Source organism: Dromaius novaehollandiae, chromosome 15 (assembly GCF_036370855.1).
Source record: "Dromaius novaehollandiae isolate bDroNov1 chromosome 15, bDroNov1.hap1, whole genome shotgun sequence".
In the NCBI taxonomy this organism is placed as follows: domain Eukaryota; kingdom Metazoa; phylum Chordata; class Aves; order Casuariiformes; family Dromaiidae; genus Dromaius; species Dromaius novaehollandiae.
Window position 1 is genome coordinate 18,258,974 of NC_088112.1, and position 17,393 is coordinate 18,276,366.

The 17,393-nt window shown below is 36.5% G+C and overlaps 1 protein-coding gene across 5 annotated transcripts in view; it reads left to right on the forward strand.

The window, feature by feature from the left end:
• Positions 1–17,393, forward strand: part of FAM13B (family with sequence similarity 13 member B) — a 49,350-nt gene that overhangs the window by 18,268 nt on the left and 13,689 nt on the right. For all 5 annotated transcript variants that reach the window (XM_026101945.2, XM_064521092.1, XM_026101948.2 and 2 more), the window contains exons 7-14: positions 2,059–2,216; positions 8,911–8,952; positions 9,983–10,138; positions 11,597–11,732; positions 11,967–11,990; positions 15,381–15,448; positions 16,210–16,264; positions 16,695–16,842. In XM_026101945.2, coding sequence (XP_025957730.1) covers positions 2,059–2,216; positions 8,911–8,952; positions 9,983–10,138; positions 11,597–11,732; positions 11,967–11,990; positions 15,381–15,448; positions 16,210–16,264; positions 16,695–16,842 — 787 coding nt within the window. The remainder of the gene's footprint in view (positions 1–2,058; positions 2,217–8,910; positions 8,953–9,982; positions 10,139–11,596; positions 11,733–11,966; positions 11,991–15,380; positions 15,449–16,209; positions 16,265–16,694; positions 16,843–17,393) is intronic.

Here is a 17,393-nt window from a genome sequence, read left to right on the forward strand (position 1 = left end):
AGAAGAATAGAAATATTCTGGATCATAGTATTCAGCTGTCAGGATTGCCGGGTTCATCTGTCTCTGTGACTCTTGGTATCCATTACTGTGAATTCCGCCTTTCCTCTCAGTAAATTTAACTTCATAAAGTTAATATGATGCTGCAGATAATAGAGATGGAGAATTGTTAGGGAAGTTAAGCCACTGGGGTGGTATTGTGATACAATGTTGTTTGGTATGGCAAATATTTTTAACTCCTTTGCCAGTCATGGTGTAAAAGTGATGACGCATGGAAGAAATACTTGTATATAGTTGAAGAGGTGGGTTCTGAAATTACTGATAAAATCATGGCTCAAACCCTTGCCCAGAAACGTGCAAAATTTTAAACTGAGTTTTCTGGTGCTCAGTGGCTTGACGAATAATATAGTTTCTTTAAAGAGGAAAAAGGGAAAATCACCAGCAGTTGCTAAGTAAAATAACATAAAATATTGAATTTTTAAAGCCTAACTATCCCACAAACCCCTGCTAGTGAGACAGATGAGGCAAGGACTAGGACAGCTGACTGCTTCCTCTTTGCTGCAGTGGAGGCACCTCACCCGTTGATCTGGACTGCCAAGCGTGGGCAGCAAGTTCTGGATCGAGCAGCTGCTACTCCGCTAGCCGCTCTAGCGAAAAATTGCAGCTTTGCACATGTCAGCTCTTAGCAAGAATGCATCTAGCACTGAGGACTAGCACAGTCCTGCTACATACAGGGAACTATTAAAGTCTCGTGCGCTCCTTTTTCTCTGTCTAGGCTGTCAGTTTTGCAATCCAAGGCTGAAAGCTACTACTTTGGGTTAGGATGACTAGTGGGTCTAGGCCGTCATACTTCGTTAAAATTACAGAGTTTTTTCTGGCTCGTTATGTCTTAGCAAACAGCCTGTGTAGCACAAGCAAGTTCCGGGCCTAGCAGGGTGTCCCGTTAGTTCCGGGCCCTCTCCAGCAGATGCCGACAGCGCTCTGCTGGTTGGGCCGGCTCCCTCCGGGGCTGGGGGCAGGAGGGCTGCTGCCCCCGGGCAGGCGTGGGCTTGCCCCTGCTGCCTTCTCGTGCCCTCGCGAAATTACAGAAGAAAATCAGGGGTAAATAAATTTCTTGCCCTGAGTGTAGTGCCATATAACACAACATTGTACCCCCCACCACCCCTTAAAAAAAGGGGGGGGGGGGGAGAATGTACCTCCTCTCTGCCTGCTGCGGAATCTTAAACTCCTTAAGTTTCAGTTTCTCTTATTTCAGTGGTTTTCTTTTCTACTCATGTGGGGGATATTATAAAGCATCTGTTCTTGAGGCTGTTGCTGATGCTTTTTGGCTTTACAGGTTTGGGAGATTGCCACATCAATCAGAGAGTTGTGGTGAATCAAATAGAATCACTTTGATGTGTTTACTTGTCCACATTTTTGGAAGTTTTAGGCTTATTTGCTTTTAGAAAAAGAAGGTGGCTCTGATTGTCAGTTGGCTATATTAATTGCCTATACTTTACTGTTTTGGTAAAAACATCTCCTACCTTAGGGGGAAAAAAATATCATCAGACAAAATGGGCTTGACAGAAACAGGTGCTACAGTTGCCATTATAAGGATTTGTTCAGTACATGGAAAATCTAGAGTCTTAGCGTTCTCTATCGCCTTCCATAGAAGGGTTTGAAAATGCTTCTCAGGTATGAATAAACCTTGCAGTATCTATGGAACAGATGAGAATTACCCCTCCATGTTTTATAGGTGGAGAAAGACAGGTTGTTCCACGTGACTTCAGTGTGGCCAGGATTTTGTTGTCTTTCTTGATTCTCCTTGTGTACGCTTACAGCCTCAGAGATGCTGCTTTTTTCATGGTTTTGTTCAAAACTTTAAATGGGTTATGTAGCTTTTTTATGGTGTCTAGTGAATGATTTTACTTAAAAGCAAGTATTGTGTGCCCAGTTCTTCTAAAATTGAAATACCTTCTCCTCTTACAAATATGCATATTTTTATAATTCATATGCTCTTGTAATTCCATGGAGCTCTTTAAAGAACTTTTAGCCATTAATTGTAAATAAATCTTTATACAGATAAATGATCTCTTGGAAGAGGAGGAAGATGTAAAGCTTGAGCAGTCTGAAGAGCTTCCAGAAGATGGCACAGAGAAACCTGTTGAAAGGCCAGCTGTGGTGCATCTAGATATGACCGAGAGTATCTCAGATTCCAAGAGTGTTACAGCATCAACAAGGTAACTTGTTTTCGCATTGAATTTTTGTCTTTACATTTTTGAGTATGGTCTGTTGTGTGTGAGAAAAGCTGTCAGACATTTGAGATACATTGCAATGTCTGTGAAAAGGCTCTAGAAGTAGGTGGAGTTCTTGTAGTGGTAAAATGTGTAACAAAATAACTGTTCCCAGATTCAGTGGATGAAAGAGTTTGTAGAACTTAAATTGGATTGAATGTGATGATTTAGGGGGAGAAGGGAAAGAGCATATTTTAATGAAACTGTGAAGTGGTATTAAATGAGTAAATTTTGTAGCAGAAACATAAAAGAATCTGAATATATTCAGATCCAAACCCATTCTGTGCCATCTTACCACCACTTTCTTTCTTCCACCTTATTTTCATGTTTATTGAATTGCTTGAAAACCAAGGTTATTTTCTAGTATCCTAGGAAATTTTGGGACAATTTCTTCTCACATGCTGCAGAACAGAGGTGTTTCCTTATATGACCCTACTTCATTCTAAAGCATTAAGAATTTGTTTATCCAGGTTATTTAAGATTTTTTTTTAATGCCCATTTTGGTCAGGTGTTAAACGAGGAAAGTGTTTCCTTATTTCACTTGAGTACAGTATAGTATATTTCATAAACAATTGTAATGAAGACTGTGAAGGTATGGTTACTTCCTAAAAATACATTAGAGAGTCAACCACTAGGGCAGAGGAGGAGCTATATATGACCAAGTGGACAATGTTGATGAGAACAAGTGGATAATATTGACCATTAATGATTTTAGGTTGGAATTTGGAGGATGGTTTCCTAGACTTTAGAGGAATAATGCTCTGGAATGGCCCTTAATAGCAGTAGTGTGGAGAAATCTTGAGCGCTTTAGAGATGGCATTTCTGTGAGGTTATAAATGGGACTTGATAAAATGGGTTGCTTGCAGTTGTAGGAAACTTGATTTGGTGACCCAGAAAGTCTCCTCAGGCCTCTTTTTAATCTGAGCTGAAATGAAGGTTCTGGATACCATGTTTTCAATGCAGAGTGCTGTGAAATGTGGCTTGTTAATATATTTATAAAATACCTAAAGGCCCTTCTCCAGTTCGTTTGAACTCTGCCAGGTAAATTTTACTCAGAGGTTGATGCTTCCTTGTTGTATCAGTGCAGGAGTGTTGTGACTAATGCTTAGATATGAGTTGAGGTTTGTTAACTGTATTTTAGAAAAGAGTTATTAGGAAGATTCATGAAGTTGTAATTGCAGCTGAAGCTGGAGGGCCCTGTATTGCGTACCTTGGAGCCTGACCCTGCAAAGGGATCAGTTTGGATGGGCCGTGCTGGTAAAGAGCTGCAGCAAGCTTGGAAGTTGCGGAGTCCAGTAAGGACAGGAGTATTAGAGCAGGAGTTAGCTTTTCATTAAGACTTATCCTCATAAAGCATATACGTCAGCTTAAAATCATACTTCTGTCAGAGCTTATTTGCACTTGCTTGCAATACACAGGTTTATATTTTGCTTGTTCATAATACACAGGTTTATATTTTTAAGTCTGTTTTACTTTTGTTTATCGTTTATGAATAGTGAATTTTATGTTTTTCTCTCTATGGTATGTGTTTGGTGTGGGCATTTCATGTAATGACTTATAGGGAGGGGTGAGGAATAATCCTAATTTGGTTGTTTTGTTAAATTATACTGTAATTGCTAATTGTCCTTGTCAGCAGTATAGTAGCTTAATTTTACCGTAACTTAAAAAGAGTTCCTGAAACTTGAATTTCTACAAAAGTACCCTTGTTCCAACTAAAGTTTTAAAGCAGTTGTACTATTCATAGGTATTTTGGTACTTGTGGAATGCGTAGGTGCAGGAATAGTGACAAACTTCTTAAGTTTGAGAGTTTAAATTTGATAGCCTGAAGAGAAATAAATGTTTACACTATGTTTAGGATTAATTAAAAAATATTAATTATGGTCAGCATTTCGCATGATTTGTGGGGAGGGATGTGGAAGAACTCTTTAGAGGAGGAAAGAGGATCTTGACTGTAAAACCAAAACTATTGCAGAAACAGGTAAAAAGACATAATACAGGTTGAATGAGAAAGTATGTTTTAATAAACTTTTAATCAATGTAAATATATTTACAAACTTAAAGTTTCATGATTTGAATTTAATGTCTCTTTAATAATTTTTTTAGTTGCTTGATAGAAAAAAAAATAGGAAAGCACATGGTAATGCAGATTTCCTGGGTTATTTGTGTTGATGTGGGGCCTGCATAAGGGGAAGAGGAAGAAAAGTGTATCTTGAAAACATGATTCTTACAGTTCCTTAACTTGGAGTCTTGTTACATCTTTGTTACTGTCAGGTTTAGGGAACCAAGTATCTATATGTTTGGGGTCTCTTTATGGAAACTTTTGGGGAAAAGGTTGCACGTTTTTTCTGTTAAAGATCATCTTGATCCATATGACAAGGACTGTGATCTTCCTTTTAAATGCTTTGATCATAACTTATAATTTTCCTCGCTACCTTTTTTTCTTTACTTGTTCTGTTCTTTTAAAAATGGATGACCTTCATCACTCCATGGCGTTAATTTGACTGTGTGTGTGCGAGAGCGAGCTGATGTGAACATGGATAATCACTAATGCAGTCTGGTTTAGTGACTGTGTGAAAATGTTATTTAAAAGAAACCTTTTGAGTGATCTTTAAGGCTATTTCCCAGTCCGGGAACATCTGTTGTACGCTAGTTGACATTGGGTATTGTAAAGGCAACGTCATACTCTCTGTTATCGGAGGCCTTACAGCATCACATTTTCTGTTTGGTTGTCGCAACTTTTGTAGAAAAGGGCTATTGACTCAGCATTGCAGCTGACTTTTAAGAGGTGCTATTGAAACAGGCACTTTAGAATCCTTATCTGTCATTATTTATGCTGAATTTTTTCATTGCTGCTCTTTATGTCAGTTAATAATTGTTTTGCATTTTGCAGTTCATCTCAGATATTGTCAGTTACAAGCCTAAAATAAAACTCTTAATATGTTCTTGGGGCTTTTCAAAATTAGCTGTATAAAACGATGAGATATGACAGGTAGTAAGTTCTGTAAATAGCTTGCTTTCTCCACATTAAATGCAAAGAGAAGGAGGAGCTCTTCACTACTTGTCTGATATTTTTGTTGTCTATTTTTTGTTTTAATTAGCTTGGTCAGTGAGAGGGGGGCATAATGCACTAAAAAAGTAAGACAAGGTCTATATATATAGTAAGACGAACCAAATATAATAACTGGATTGGATTGCTGGAAAACAGATTATATTGTTTTGGTTGGGCTCTCTGTTTGACATCCAAATACTTATCCCTGCTTCAATCCTAGAAAATCTGTGAACAACATGTCAGGGAAGCTTTCAGATGTTGATTGGGCAGTGTATTGTCAGGAGTGACCTCATGTTGCAGTCTATTTCTATTTAGACTGCAGGCTTCAGTGCAGCACTCCAGAAGTGCTGTCTGACAAGCAGCCCTTGAATCCGAGCAAGCAGCATGCACAACCAACAGGCAGCATCGCGCTTTGCTGTTTTTCAAATGAAGCATTTCTACATGAAGTGCTCATTTGGGATAGCAAAAATAATCAGAATGGCCTGCAAAGTTCTGCTGCACAGGTAAATAGATTAAAGAAAAATGTTGCTTTGGAATGATTGCAGATAAGAGGGTTTTTTTAACTTAAAGTGTGTGAGATGAAATTTATTTTCAAGATATTATGAAATTAAATAATGGCACCATTGATTCTTTTTTTTTTTTTTTTAAAGCGAGAAATAACTTATGTACAGTCAGTAAATTTGCAAGACGAACCCTGAAATGTTTTATCTTTAGTTACTGTATTTTTCTATCTCAAGATGTCTTTTTAACAGGACTGTTTATGGGTAGAGAGAAGGTGCAAAACGAATTCTCAGGGGTGGATTAACATTACGAAACAAAGATGTTTACCTTTGTGTGTCTTGCTGTGTCATGCTGCGTTAATTCTCCCTACAGCAGTATAAATTACAGCTTTTAAATAAGTATTCTTGAACACGGTACATCGGTTCTGGAGTTCTAATGAATTTTCAGCTAAGAGTGATTGACAGATTTTTTTTCAAAAAGTGCTTAATTGCTGAAGTGATTAGTTGAAGACATAAGATATTCTTTAGTAGTAAGAGGATTCTTCAGGCTTTGGAATACTGCTGATTTATGTGCATCTTTTGCTGAGTACCTCTAATGCATCCAGAGGTATTTAATAAAAGCACTGCTGAACGATCCTACACCGGAGGGGCTGAAGGTTACTCAAAGATGGAAAATTTTGTTACAAACCATATCTGAAATCTTTTGGATTCTTTGGAGATGAGTTTATTCTCCCCACTCTTGACATAGTTCTTCATTGTCTCAAGTGGTAGAATAAAAGGATTCCAGGTCATCAGTTTCCTATAAATAGTGTTTGTACTTGTGCCCTTGACTGAATTTTTTTGCTCCAGTCTACTAATGTGTTGCAGTGTCCTGTACTCTGATTGCCTCTCTCATTTTTTCGCCTTTGTCCTAGAAGTGATTGTATTTTAATAGTAAATTGATTTTTCATGTGAAAAATTATATATTGGTACTTTCTGAAAGTAAGCATACCTTTTACAATGCAGCTCTTCTAGAGTTACTGAAAATTCTGAAAAGTCTTCTTGTTTTGAAATGTCATTTTTTTTTCCTGAAATTCTTCTTTGTGCTTCTCTTCTGCTTTATCTTGTTCCTGGGGCTGAACTTACAGCTTTACCTCTTTATTTTTTATTTCAAGTACTGTCAAAACAAAAATTGTTGATCAGTAAGCTCAAACGTTCTGTACAAGTAGTAGGGCTGTGCTGAACTCTTGTGCACCGACATGTCAACGAAATGCAACTATCTCAGGGTCTGAACTTTTCCTTACCAGTTCCGGGATTGAAAGAAAACAGAAATGTCCATGTGTTCAAACACACTTTTAGTTGTTTCATCCACCAGCTTTGAAATTAGTGGCTACAAGATCAAGCTTCTACATCAGATAAATTTTCTGGAGCTGTATGGCAATGTCTGTTTTGAAACAGTAGTTTAGAGCTGGCTTTTTTAGCCAAGCCTTTGGAACAGATATACTTTCCCCCCCAGACCTTAAAAAAAAAAAAAAAAAAAAAAAAAAAGGCTTGATTCAAAAGCATGTGGCCATTTAAAAACAAAATGCACCTTTTTATTTACCAGCTTCATTCCGCCTTTACGTGGTGTAGTTCAAACAGTGCACTTTACTGTTAGCTGAGTGCAATATGTGTGAGGCAAAAGGGCATCTTTAAATAATTATTTGAACCTGTTTCCTTATCAGATAGTGTCTAATTGAGAGTCGTTTCTTGCTTGTGTTCTTCTGCCTCACCTCTCCCTGCTATGCATTTACTTAGAGGAAGAAAAAATAGAAAGTTTGCTGGAGTAGGTGGCCTAATTTCTTACCTCTCTGGCAGTGGATATAGAACTACTAATAAGCTTTGTAAGGTCTAAGTAAGACCCTCCTTGCTGTATTAAAATTGTTCTAAGATAAGCAGAGAGTCTGTTCAACATTATCTAGCACAAGCAAGACTGAGAGTAGCCAAAAGTATGTCCTTGAGGTATATCTTTCGTTTTTTAGAGGAGCAGCAGTCTTGCACGTTCCCCCTGCCTCCCTCTAGTGTTTCAGGGTTTACTTTATGCATTTATGAGAGTCATTTTAAAAATCCATTCTGGCTGCTAGTGCATTTTCTTACAGGGTAAAGAGTAGATAAAAAGTTTGTTTTTCAGCTGTTTGGGCTTAGTTAAATGCCCTTTCTTCCTACTACCTTTGTCTTGTTGTGGGTTTTCCTCCCCCCTCCCTCCAAAATGAAATTAGTATTTATGTTTGCCTGAGTAAGACATGTGACAACTCCTTGCCATTTACAGTGGAACTTTGTTCTTTTGTTTTACTGTTAGTATGTTTACTATCAATTTGCCTACAATTTCCTAAGTGTTCTGCTTACAACAATGAGAATTTTCATCATATTAATGGAAAATTGAAGAGGGAGAGGATGTGCATGAGTTAACTTTTTTGAACTTACTTGTGTAGATACACTGATTTAACCAGGAGTTTAAAATTTCAGACTGAAGTGAGTAGTGCTCCGAGATTTCTAGGGGCTTTACAAATGGCTACCTCTGTCCCAAAACCTCTGGAAGGTACCTGCCTTGCACTTGAAACGCAGCTGACCTTGGAGGCTGCAGCAGCATCTGTTGCATGTTGTAGAATGAAAGTATGCGACAATCTGTCAGGCAGTGAAAGTTTCTCTGAATTGCAACTGTGGAGGGAAGCAGAGTAATCTGGAATTTGCTTTAGGCAGCAAGGTTAAAGTCTGCATTCTTAAGCAAGATGTCAGGAAATCTTTTGAGACTAAGTGGTACAGTATTTCCCATGGGAAAGACCATACTCTGATAGCTCATATCTTCATAACATACTGAGCTCTTGAGAGACAGAAATCTGCATTGCTGCTTCTACAACTTTCTGTCTTATGATGGCATTCTTTAAGGCTTCTCCATGTAAATAATAAACTTGCATAATAATGCAAACCAGTGTGTTCACTTTATGACATATTTTTTTAATTAGCTGCATTACGTGCAGTATTTTTAGTATTTTCAAAGTTGTTTTCTGTTGGCTTCAGTACTTTGTTTTATTATTTTTTGCATTGCATTAACTTATTTCTTTTTTTATTGCAGTGCTCATATCTCTCCCATAAGTATCTTGCCAGCCTCTGCAGAGTAAGTATAATGAAAATATAAAACTTGTGATTCCTGTTGTTATTAAAATGTGTGTAGATGATAAGTCTGCTTTCAAGAAAAAGAAATGCAGTAGGCTTGATTATTACAGGTATGAATGAACACATTTTTAGTGTGAAGTATTTCATTTATGGAATTTAATGCTCATGTAGGAACAAACATCATGTGTGTCTGTATTGTTGACCGCAGAAACGTGGACCACAATATGGTAGAATCTAGATTCCAGAACATTATTTTATGCTTAGATACTTCATAAATGTTTGACTCCAAAATTATAGAAGTGTTCATAGTAGTATTTTTAATATCACTTCTAGATGTTAATATTTAGTCTAGTTAGGTGGAGTTGCATTACTATTGAAGAGGAAAAATAAAGCTCAAATAATCTCAGAGTAAAAGATGTGGTAAAATAATTTAAGATTGCTATGGGGGGCTTTTTATAGCCTTATTTTTCTTATTTTGGATGAGCTGGCTAAGAAGCAGTCATCAGAGTAGTCTGTATTTCAAGAATGCCATTTTGTTAAAGTATATCCTTTGTCCTTCATCAGATTCTTCTCATTGCCTCCACTATTTGTTAGATCTTGTCTTTTTAAGATTACAGCCCCATTCAGGAGAGGTACAACTGATTACTGTAATGGTACCTGCTTCAGTTTTGGCTCTGACCTGTTATAGACATGGGACTTCACTGTAACATAAATATCTTAGGTAGTAGGTAGATGTAGGTTTTTTTTTTTTTTTTCTAAATAGGTTCATCATTGTAATGGGTTAATTATATTCTCTTGAAATACTGTTAATAGATTTCATAATACTTTCCTGTATAAATCTTATTTAATAAATGATAATAGATCCAGTAATTCCCATAGTCTTTTTGAAAAGATTAGTCTGTTTTGCCTTGAAGTACTTGGCATCAAAGATTCCTCTGTCTTGTAAGAGTTGGTATTTGTACCTTTCTGCATAGTTGATCAATGCAAGAAGTTGTTCTTAATGTCAATTTTCTGGCTTTTTTTTTTGTTAGCATTTTAGAAAGAACAATTAGAGCAGCTGTGGAACAGCACCTTTTTGATCTGCAGAGCAGCTTAGATCACGATCTTAAGCATATACAGCAACACAGATTGGGCTGTAACAATGAAGCAAAAAACCCCAACAGGGATGAGGAAGGATCTAACAACCAGTAAGAATTCTTGTATTTATGATGAATTGTATAGGATTGTATATCTAAACTTTCCTAAAACTATCTACCCTGTTCCCCCGCATCAACCCAAAGCAAAAGTTTTGCTATTAACTTAAATTTATCTTGCATTTTGAATCAAATCAACTTCTGTTATTTGCAAGTAATCAACAGCTCTTTAAGCAAGTATTTTAAAATGATCATATGATATAACTCAAAATACTGTGATGTATAACTGCTTCACTGCTGAACTGTAAGTAGCACAAGCAAGTTAAATTTACCCGTGTTTCATTTTAATCTCATTTGTGTTACTAAGACTCAATTTTATCATATAAAAGCTATTGTAGATGCCATCTGAATTTCTTTAGTACATTTTCATGTCAGCATAGCTATTGTACTGCTCTGGCTGCCAATATCAGCAAAACATCTAAAACTGATTGGAATGAGCAGTTTGGATTTAATTGCGTGGAGTTGTTGTCCCATTTGACCAGCTTTTATTTTTATCAGAAGTCTTTCCAGGTTATGGGTGTAGTGATTGCCCAGACAGCACTGAACAGGTGGTGCATTTTAGTGTTTTATTAAAAATAATCAAAATTAATACCCAAACTCCAAAAATGCCTAATTCCATTACTTAAGTAGAACCTCAGCGTCTAAATCCCTTCATGGCTTGGAGTTTGAAATACATCAACTATTCAGAGACTCAAATGATGTTTTCCAAATCTTCAGTGTTTTTAAGTCTTAACTGTGACAACAAGTAGGACTAAGGTTATAATCGATCCTAAAATTTTCATAGGACAATAACAAGTAATAATTGTGGCTGATTGTGATCAATTATAACTTGAGTTTTAGTGTTAAAGATTTAATTTGCCTCAAGTAATGTGTAAGTAAGTCTGTAATCAGCTGAAAGATCTGTAGCTGCTGAATTCCTTCAGTTCCAACATAAGTGATTTTGAGGCTGGCTGGCTTCACAGCAGCAGAGGCTAAAAGTACCATCACTGCAGACTTGAAACCAATATACTCTTTTGGCACTGGGACTGTATTTCAAATGCTTCTGATAATCATAGCACTGTGGATTAACCATAACAGATGATATATGATAGCATTCTTCAAAGAGGTTGTCTGGGTCCTTTAAAGCAGTGCAGCCAGGGGACTGCACACAAGCAGTACATACAATTAAATAAATAATAATAAAAAAGAGTAAATAATAAAAAATGATGTGGCAATCCAGTGCAAATTCCCTACACTAGCTTAAAATAATTGCAGGAATTATGAAAAATTAGTTAAAATGTAAAATTCCAAGCCATGCTGTTTAATATCTGTATACCTGATTAAGGAAAAGCATTTTTAAAAGTAGTTTGGAATTTGAGACAGAAGAGAAGGAAGGCAATGAAGTCAAAGACTTCACTAGATTGTTTAAAAAGCAGAACAGCTGCTGAAAGGTCATCTTATTTGTCTCCTTAGGAATGATGTTATTGAAGATAATGACATTGGTAGCAGTAAGAACACAGGAGACTGCTCTGAAACATTGGTTAGCACCAATTCAGACAGTGAAGCTATGAAACATGATACTGTAACTGAGGAGGAAGAAAGCCTTCAGGTGAGAGCTTCTTGTATGTGAAAATGGTTGATCATTGCAACTTTAGCAGGGAAGTGCTTTGGAGATCTGAACTCTTCTGACACAGTTTTATATGGTGCTTTTCTGTTGCTTTGTGCAGTTAATTCCCTTTTTTGCTGTGCAGTTTTCTCTTAGATAGACGTGTACAGAGAAGTTCTTGTGTACTTTGGTGCAGCTTGACTGGACCCTGGCTAATGGTTTTCTTCTTTTTCACAGGTACCAGCCCTTCCTTTTGCTCAGGTAAGTTAATGTATCGACAAACATAGCACTGGTTAGAGTAGCATCTGTGTTAGTAAAAGCTTCCTGAGGAGAAGAGAATCTAGCACTGTAGTTGTGGCATAACCCATAGTTAGTCACATCTGTCACTGTGTTATGCACTGGTAGAAGCTTGTGTCCCCCTGTACTGATGTACGCACTCAGAAAAAGAAGAGAGAAAGTGAGCCTCTAGACCTCCTTAAAAAGGTTCAACACTTAAATTGTCTTTTGAAGTGTCAGGATTGACCGTTTGTGTTCCAAAGCACAAAAATTCATGTGTTTGAGAGGCACAGTGATCTAAGATGTGATGCTAGCATGCTTTTTAAAAAATGAATTGAGCTATTTTATTTTTACACCTGTTTTTGCTCAGAAAATAAGATGTTAATGATACTTGGAAGTTTCTGTTAAATTTCAGAAAGCAGCTAAAAATGTAAACAACAGACCACAGAGCATCAGATGTCATAGATTTAACTTTGGCTTTGCCTTTATATGTTATACTTAACTGAACAGCTTCATGTCACTGGAAGAAGTAAGCCTTGTATACAGTTGGAATGGAAGCATGTTACTGTAGAAAATGTGAATGTTGAAATAATTGTTTGCCTTGTACAGCAATCAGCTTTGGTTTGAGCTGCAAATCATTAGATGTCCACATACAATCAAACATGAGGGTTTGTAGTATGTATGGCCTGAATTTCTAAAGATGCCCTGAAATGTGCCAGCACTTTTGCTAACAATCAGACATCAGTCTCTCATCCAGAATATTTTTATGCAGTGAAGCAATGCTGTAAAATGTGCTGATAAAAACAAAATGAAGTATAGCAGTAATATGCAAGACAATATAGTCTCTGCAATTCTATATGAAATATAGCACATATGCAGCTCTCAAGCACTTCTAATGAGAAATTCAAATCCATAGTTCCTCATTTAGTTGATATACTATCATTGTCATAACTCTAAATGATAAATTCTGTGGATAAAGAGATTTGCTATAAGTTTTATAGGGGAACTTTCTACAATGTTTTTTAACTTGTCTGTGAACCCTTAACTCAGTTTGAGGGTTTCCTGAAAGATAACTAGAATAGTAAACCTACTGTTAGCAACTGGAAGATTTTAACAGGTCTGTGAACTTCAAAAGATAGAAACTGATGCCTTAGCGTAGTGAAACCATGACTCTTGCCTGGAGTTCTATGTTGTTATTAAAACAAGACATTGCTGTTGTGCTTTTCACTGTTGTAATGCATTCTTTGTCTAGCTTTCTGTTTTCTTTCATGGCTCCCAGCAGCTCTTTCGAATCACCTCATGAGCCAAATTTTTCACTTGCTGCTGTTATACCAGCATATTGTTTTAGAATTTTGTTCCGTAAATTAAAATTTAACGGAACATATTGATTGTCCAGATTCTTTCCTGATGCATGAATGCCAAATCTTGTTATAAAAAATGTATTAGATTGCTATCCTGTAGGTTGTAATGCACAAAAATTGGTATTAAAATTAGGTGATATTTTATTCAATCCAGGTGAAACACTGTGCTTGCAAGAACTGTTCTGAAAGTACAGGGAAGAGTTGCATACTTCTGCCATGTGTGTTTCTTGACAGACTGTTAAGAAGTCATCTTTTTTTTTCCTCCTCCAAAGTAACATTTGTTTTAGATTTTGAATCTTTTTACAATGAAAGCGTTCAAGAGCAATAGAAAGTGGATTGCTCATATTAACTGCTAACTCTCTCTCCTTACTTCCTCTGGATTTATTGGATAAAATATATGCTGAGCCTCAGAAATCAAAACTCAGATCATACAGATGCAGATGGAGAAACAAAAATTCTAAACCAGTGGTTCTTCACTGTATTTTTGCAGTTTCAATGGTTTCAGTGAAAGAACAGCTGAGAAATGTGAATTATGCTTCTAATGAAGTATGTGCGCTTTCCAGTTCCGTGTACATTAACAATGCTAAGAATATGGAAGGGAAGCCTGATGCTTGGGAGTTGCACGCTCATGCATAGATGCACTCTTGTTGTCGTACACCATATCCTTCTTGGCCTTTTTTGCTTTTTGGTATGTTTCTGTCCATTGACTTCAATGGTAAGGTTTGGAGGGAAACTTTGTTCTTCTAAATGTTAGTTTTACCTTCTTGTTAATACACCATTTCAAACTTTATTGGAAAGTTATATTATTAGGGTGGATACTAGAAGGAAATCTACTGTGATTCTTTTCTCTGAAAGGAGTTTTAAAAGATGGCATATAGGGTTGGAGGAAGCAAAAAGATGAACTCTTGTGCACGAGCTCTTCTTTGAGTCTGAAGTGGAAGCAGAAGCAGCTGTTTCCACAACCACAACAAATGTGACTATATAGGAGTTGCCCAGCTCGTCTCCAGGGTGGAAATTATCTATTGGGGTATGCCAAATGTATTGTAATTGGAAATTGTTTCGTTCAGTTGGAATTCGGCTAGAAGACTGAAGTAACGCACACAGAATAGTGGAGTTCTGTCTGATAAAGGACACGTTCTGTCTAATAAAGGGCAAATATTGCTGTCAGTCTTGTATGGTTAGCAGATGTTACGTATATTTGGATGCTGATCTTTTGTTTTACCTTCATATGTCTTAAAGTTCATTTGCGAGAGCTTAAAACCTGAAATCAAATGTAATGTGTTATTTAAGGAGGATATCTTTCATATTTCAACTTGCAATTCCCCCGAATAAGGCACTTGTTGACGAAAGCAAGTACTGGCCTTTGGCTTAAATACTTCCAGTAATCGGTGTTAGATCCTTAAAGTTATCAGTCTTTCCTTTGCCAGCCTTTAGTGAACAAAATGGTGATGTGTATTCGTCTGAACTTATTTTGTGAGATGGTGTCATAGAATAACTGCCAGCGTTTTTTCATCCCGTTCCAGTTCTGTTGGTGCTTTATTTAGTAACGGGGATTAGTAGTTCCTTTTAGAAAGTCTGTCAGACTTGTTTCATTTTACACATGCTGAGCACAAGTTTTCATCCAGCATAAGTATCTTCGAGACTAGGATATACTTGTTGCCATGATGTTAGTCACCTCAGACTTCATGCTATGATTGAGCATTTGTGGTGCAAGTGTTGCCTATATCCGAAAAAATACGAGGAAAAAGTGGTTCATCTGAAGATGGAAAGCCATTATTTGTCTTCTAGTGATATATCCTGTGGATGCTTGTTTTCTATGTAAAACAGCTGGTTACTGGCCTCACTTTGGATGTAAAAATATTGCATGGTTAGCAAGTAGGATTTCTACCCACATAAAAAAAAACCCTTTTGGTTTTGTACTTTAGGGCTTTTTGTGGTCAGTGATGATTACAGAAATGTTTTCAGCTAAGAATACTATTCCCAAATCTTTCTAAATATAATTTTTTGCCAACAGACTGCTGACGTATTATTGAAACCATGTGGTAAAGATGTGGAAGTTGATGGAGAAAATAATAGTGAAAGGTATGAATTTATTTCATTTATCATTTGAGTGGCAGATTCTGTAACTTTAATTTGGAAAAATAAGTATACCAAACTCTGGTAATTTGTTACAGCACAGTATAGCATATGGGAGGGAAAATGAAACACACAGTATCTCACATGTAAAAACAGTAAGGATGAGATGGAGTTACCTTTTTATGATGATGAAATAAAAGGCATGGAACTCTATGCACATAAAAGAGAAACTCGGAACAAACCTATATGGTTGATGTCATATCTTTTCAGTAACCCTATGTTCTGGGCAAGAGAAATGGAAGAGAAAATGTTGTTTCCTTCTTCAGATCATTTTGGGACATTTAATGCCTCTTAATGGTTTCAGAATTAATACTGGTAATACAGTGTCTAACCAGGAAGTTTTTCAGTTCATTTGCAGTTTGGGTTCAGCATTGACTGAGGTTTCAGTTGGAGTGCAGTTGAATTTCAAAATATTTACTCTGTTTGGGAATAGATAAAGGTTTCAGCTGTTTTTTATTTTCCATTTAGTTTGAGTCCAGTTGTTGTTTGCGTGCTTCAGCTTGAAGTTCTGTGTGAAGAACAAATGAAAAAGAGAGTAATGTAACGTTTGCTACCCAGATTATTAATTATCAGTTCAAGGAAATGTATTACATATCTGTTAAAACTGGCCTGGAATGTCTAAGAATAACAAGTAAGGAGAATGTATAAAACTTGCTGTCCATTAAGAATTTTTTTTGAAAGGATAACCAGTCTGTTTCTTGTTTTAGGCAAAATAGTATATTGCTTGGTGGCAATGACAAAATATCTTCAGAGGTGTTTCTGGTAAGTTTATGATTTGATTTATATATAAATAAACAATTTTTTGTAAATTTCTTTTAAATAGAGACATGAAGGAAACCAGTAAACTTAGCTTTTAACAACTTCTGTTATATTGGTCGTCCTGCTGGTAGTTTTGCATAGTCTGTCAGAGATCTTATCACCTGGCTGCACAGAAACTTTTGACAGCACAGCAGGCTTTTATTTAAACATCTAGTGTAAGGAATGTTTTATAAGGTTAATAACTGGCTACTACTGTGGAAAAAAGTTTCTGCTTGTAATTCTGTATTGAATAAGGGAGTATCCTCACTTGAAATAGGAAAGAAGAATTCTTTGCACAAAACTTCCAGAGGTGCTGAAGCTGGCACTGATTTGTTACCTGATTTCCCATTGCTAAATAATAATAAAATTGTTCTGGTCTGTTATTTAAATACAGGATTCAACCAGCAAGACTTGTGATCTTAATGCAAATACTGATTCAGAGGTGTCAGGGGATGGCAACATTATTGTTTCTGAGGAAGCTGTGGGTGTCCAAGTACCACGTCTAGATCTGAAGAATGTATCTGATGGTGACAAATGGGAAGGTAATTTTCACCGCTTAGTTTGCAGTATAGTTACTCATGATAAATAACGCATTTTAACAAAGTAGAGCAAGCAGTTCAACAACTGGAGGTTTTTTTAATTTGGTCTGAGTAATGCGTATCTATGCATTTGGTAAGATTGGCCAAGGTATGACATAGGTCCCATCTTATTTCAGAGCTATCTGCAACGAAATTAAGAAAGGACCTTAAAAAAACTGAAAAGAAAAAAATAGCTCAAAAAGAGCAACTGAAGATAGCAAGAAAGCTTAGCTTTCATAGTACAAATTTTAAAGGAATACTTAAGGTTTCCAGAACCCTGGGCATCTCAGGCTCCTGAAAAATGCTTTCTCTGTTTGTGTCATATAGTAATATTCTCACTGTTTTTCCCTTGTGAATGATTTTTTTTTTTAATGTAAACTGTCTTAAGTTTTAATACTAGCTAAATTTGACTTAAAATGACTAAACTACTAAACACAGCCATTTATTTAGTCTGAAAAATCTGTTGGTTGTTTTAAATGTCAGGATTGTCAGATGTTGGTTCTCTTGTCATTGGA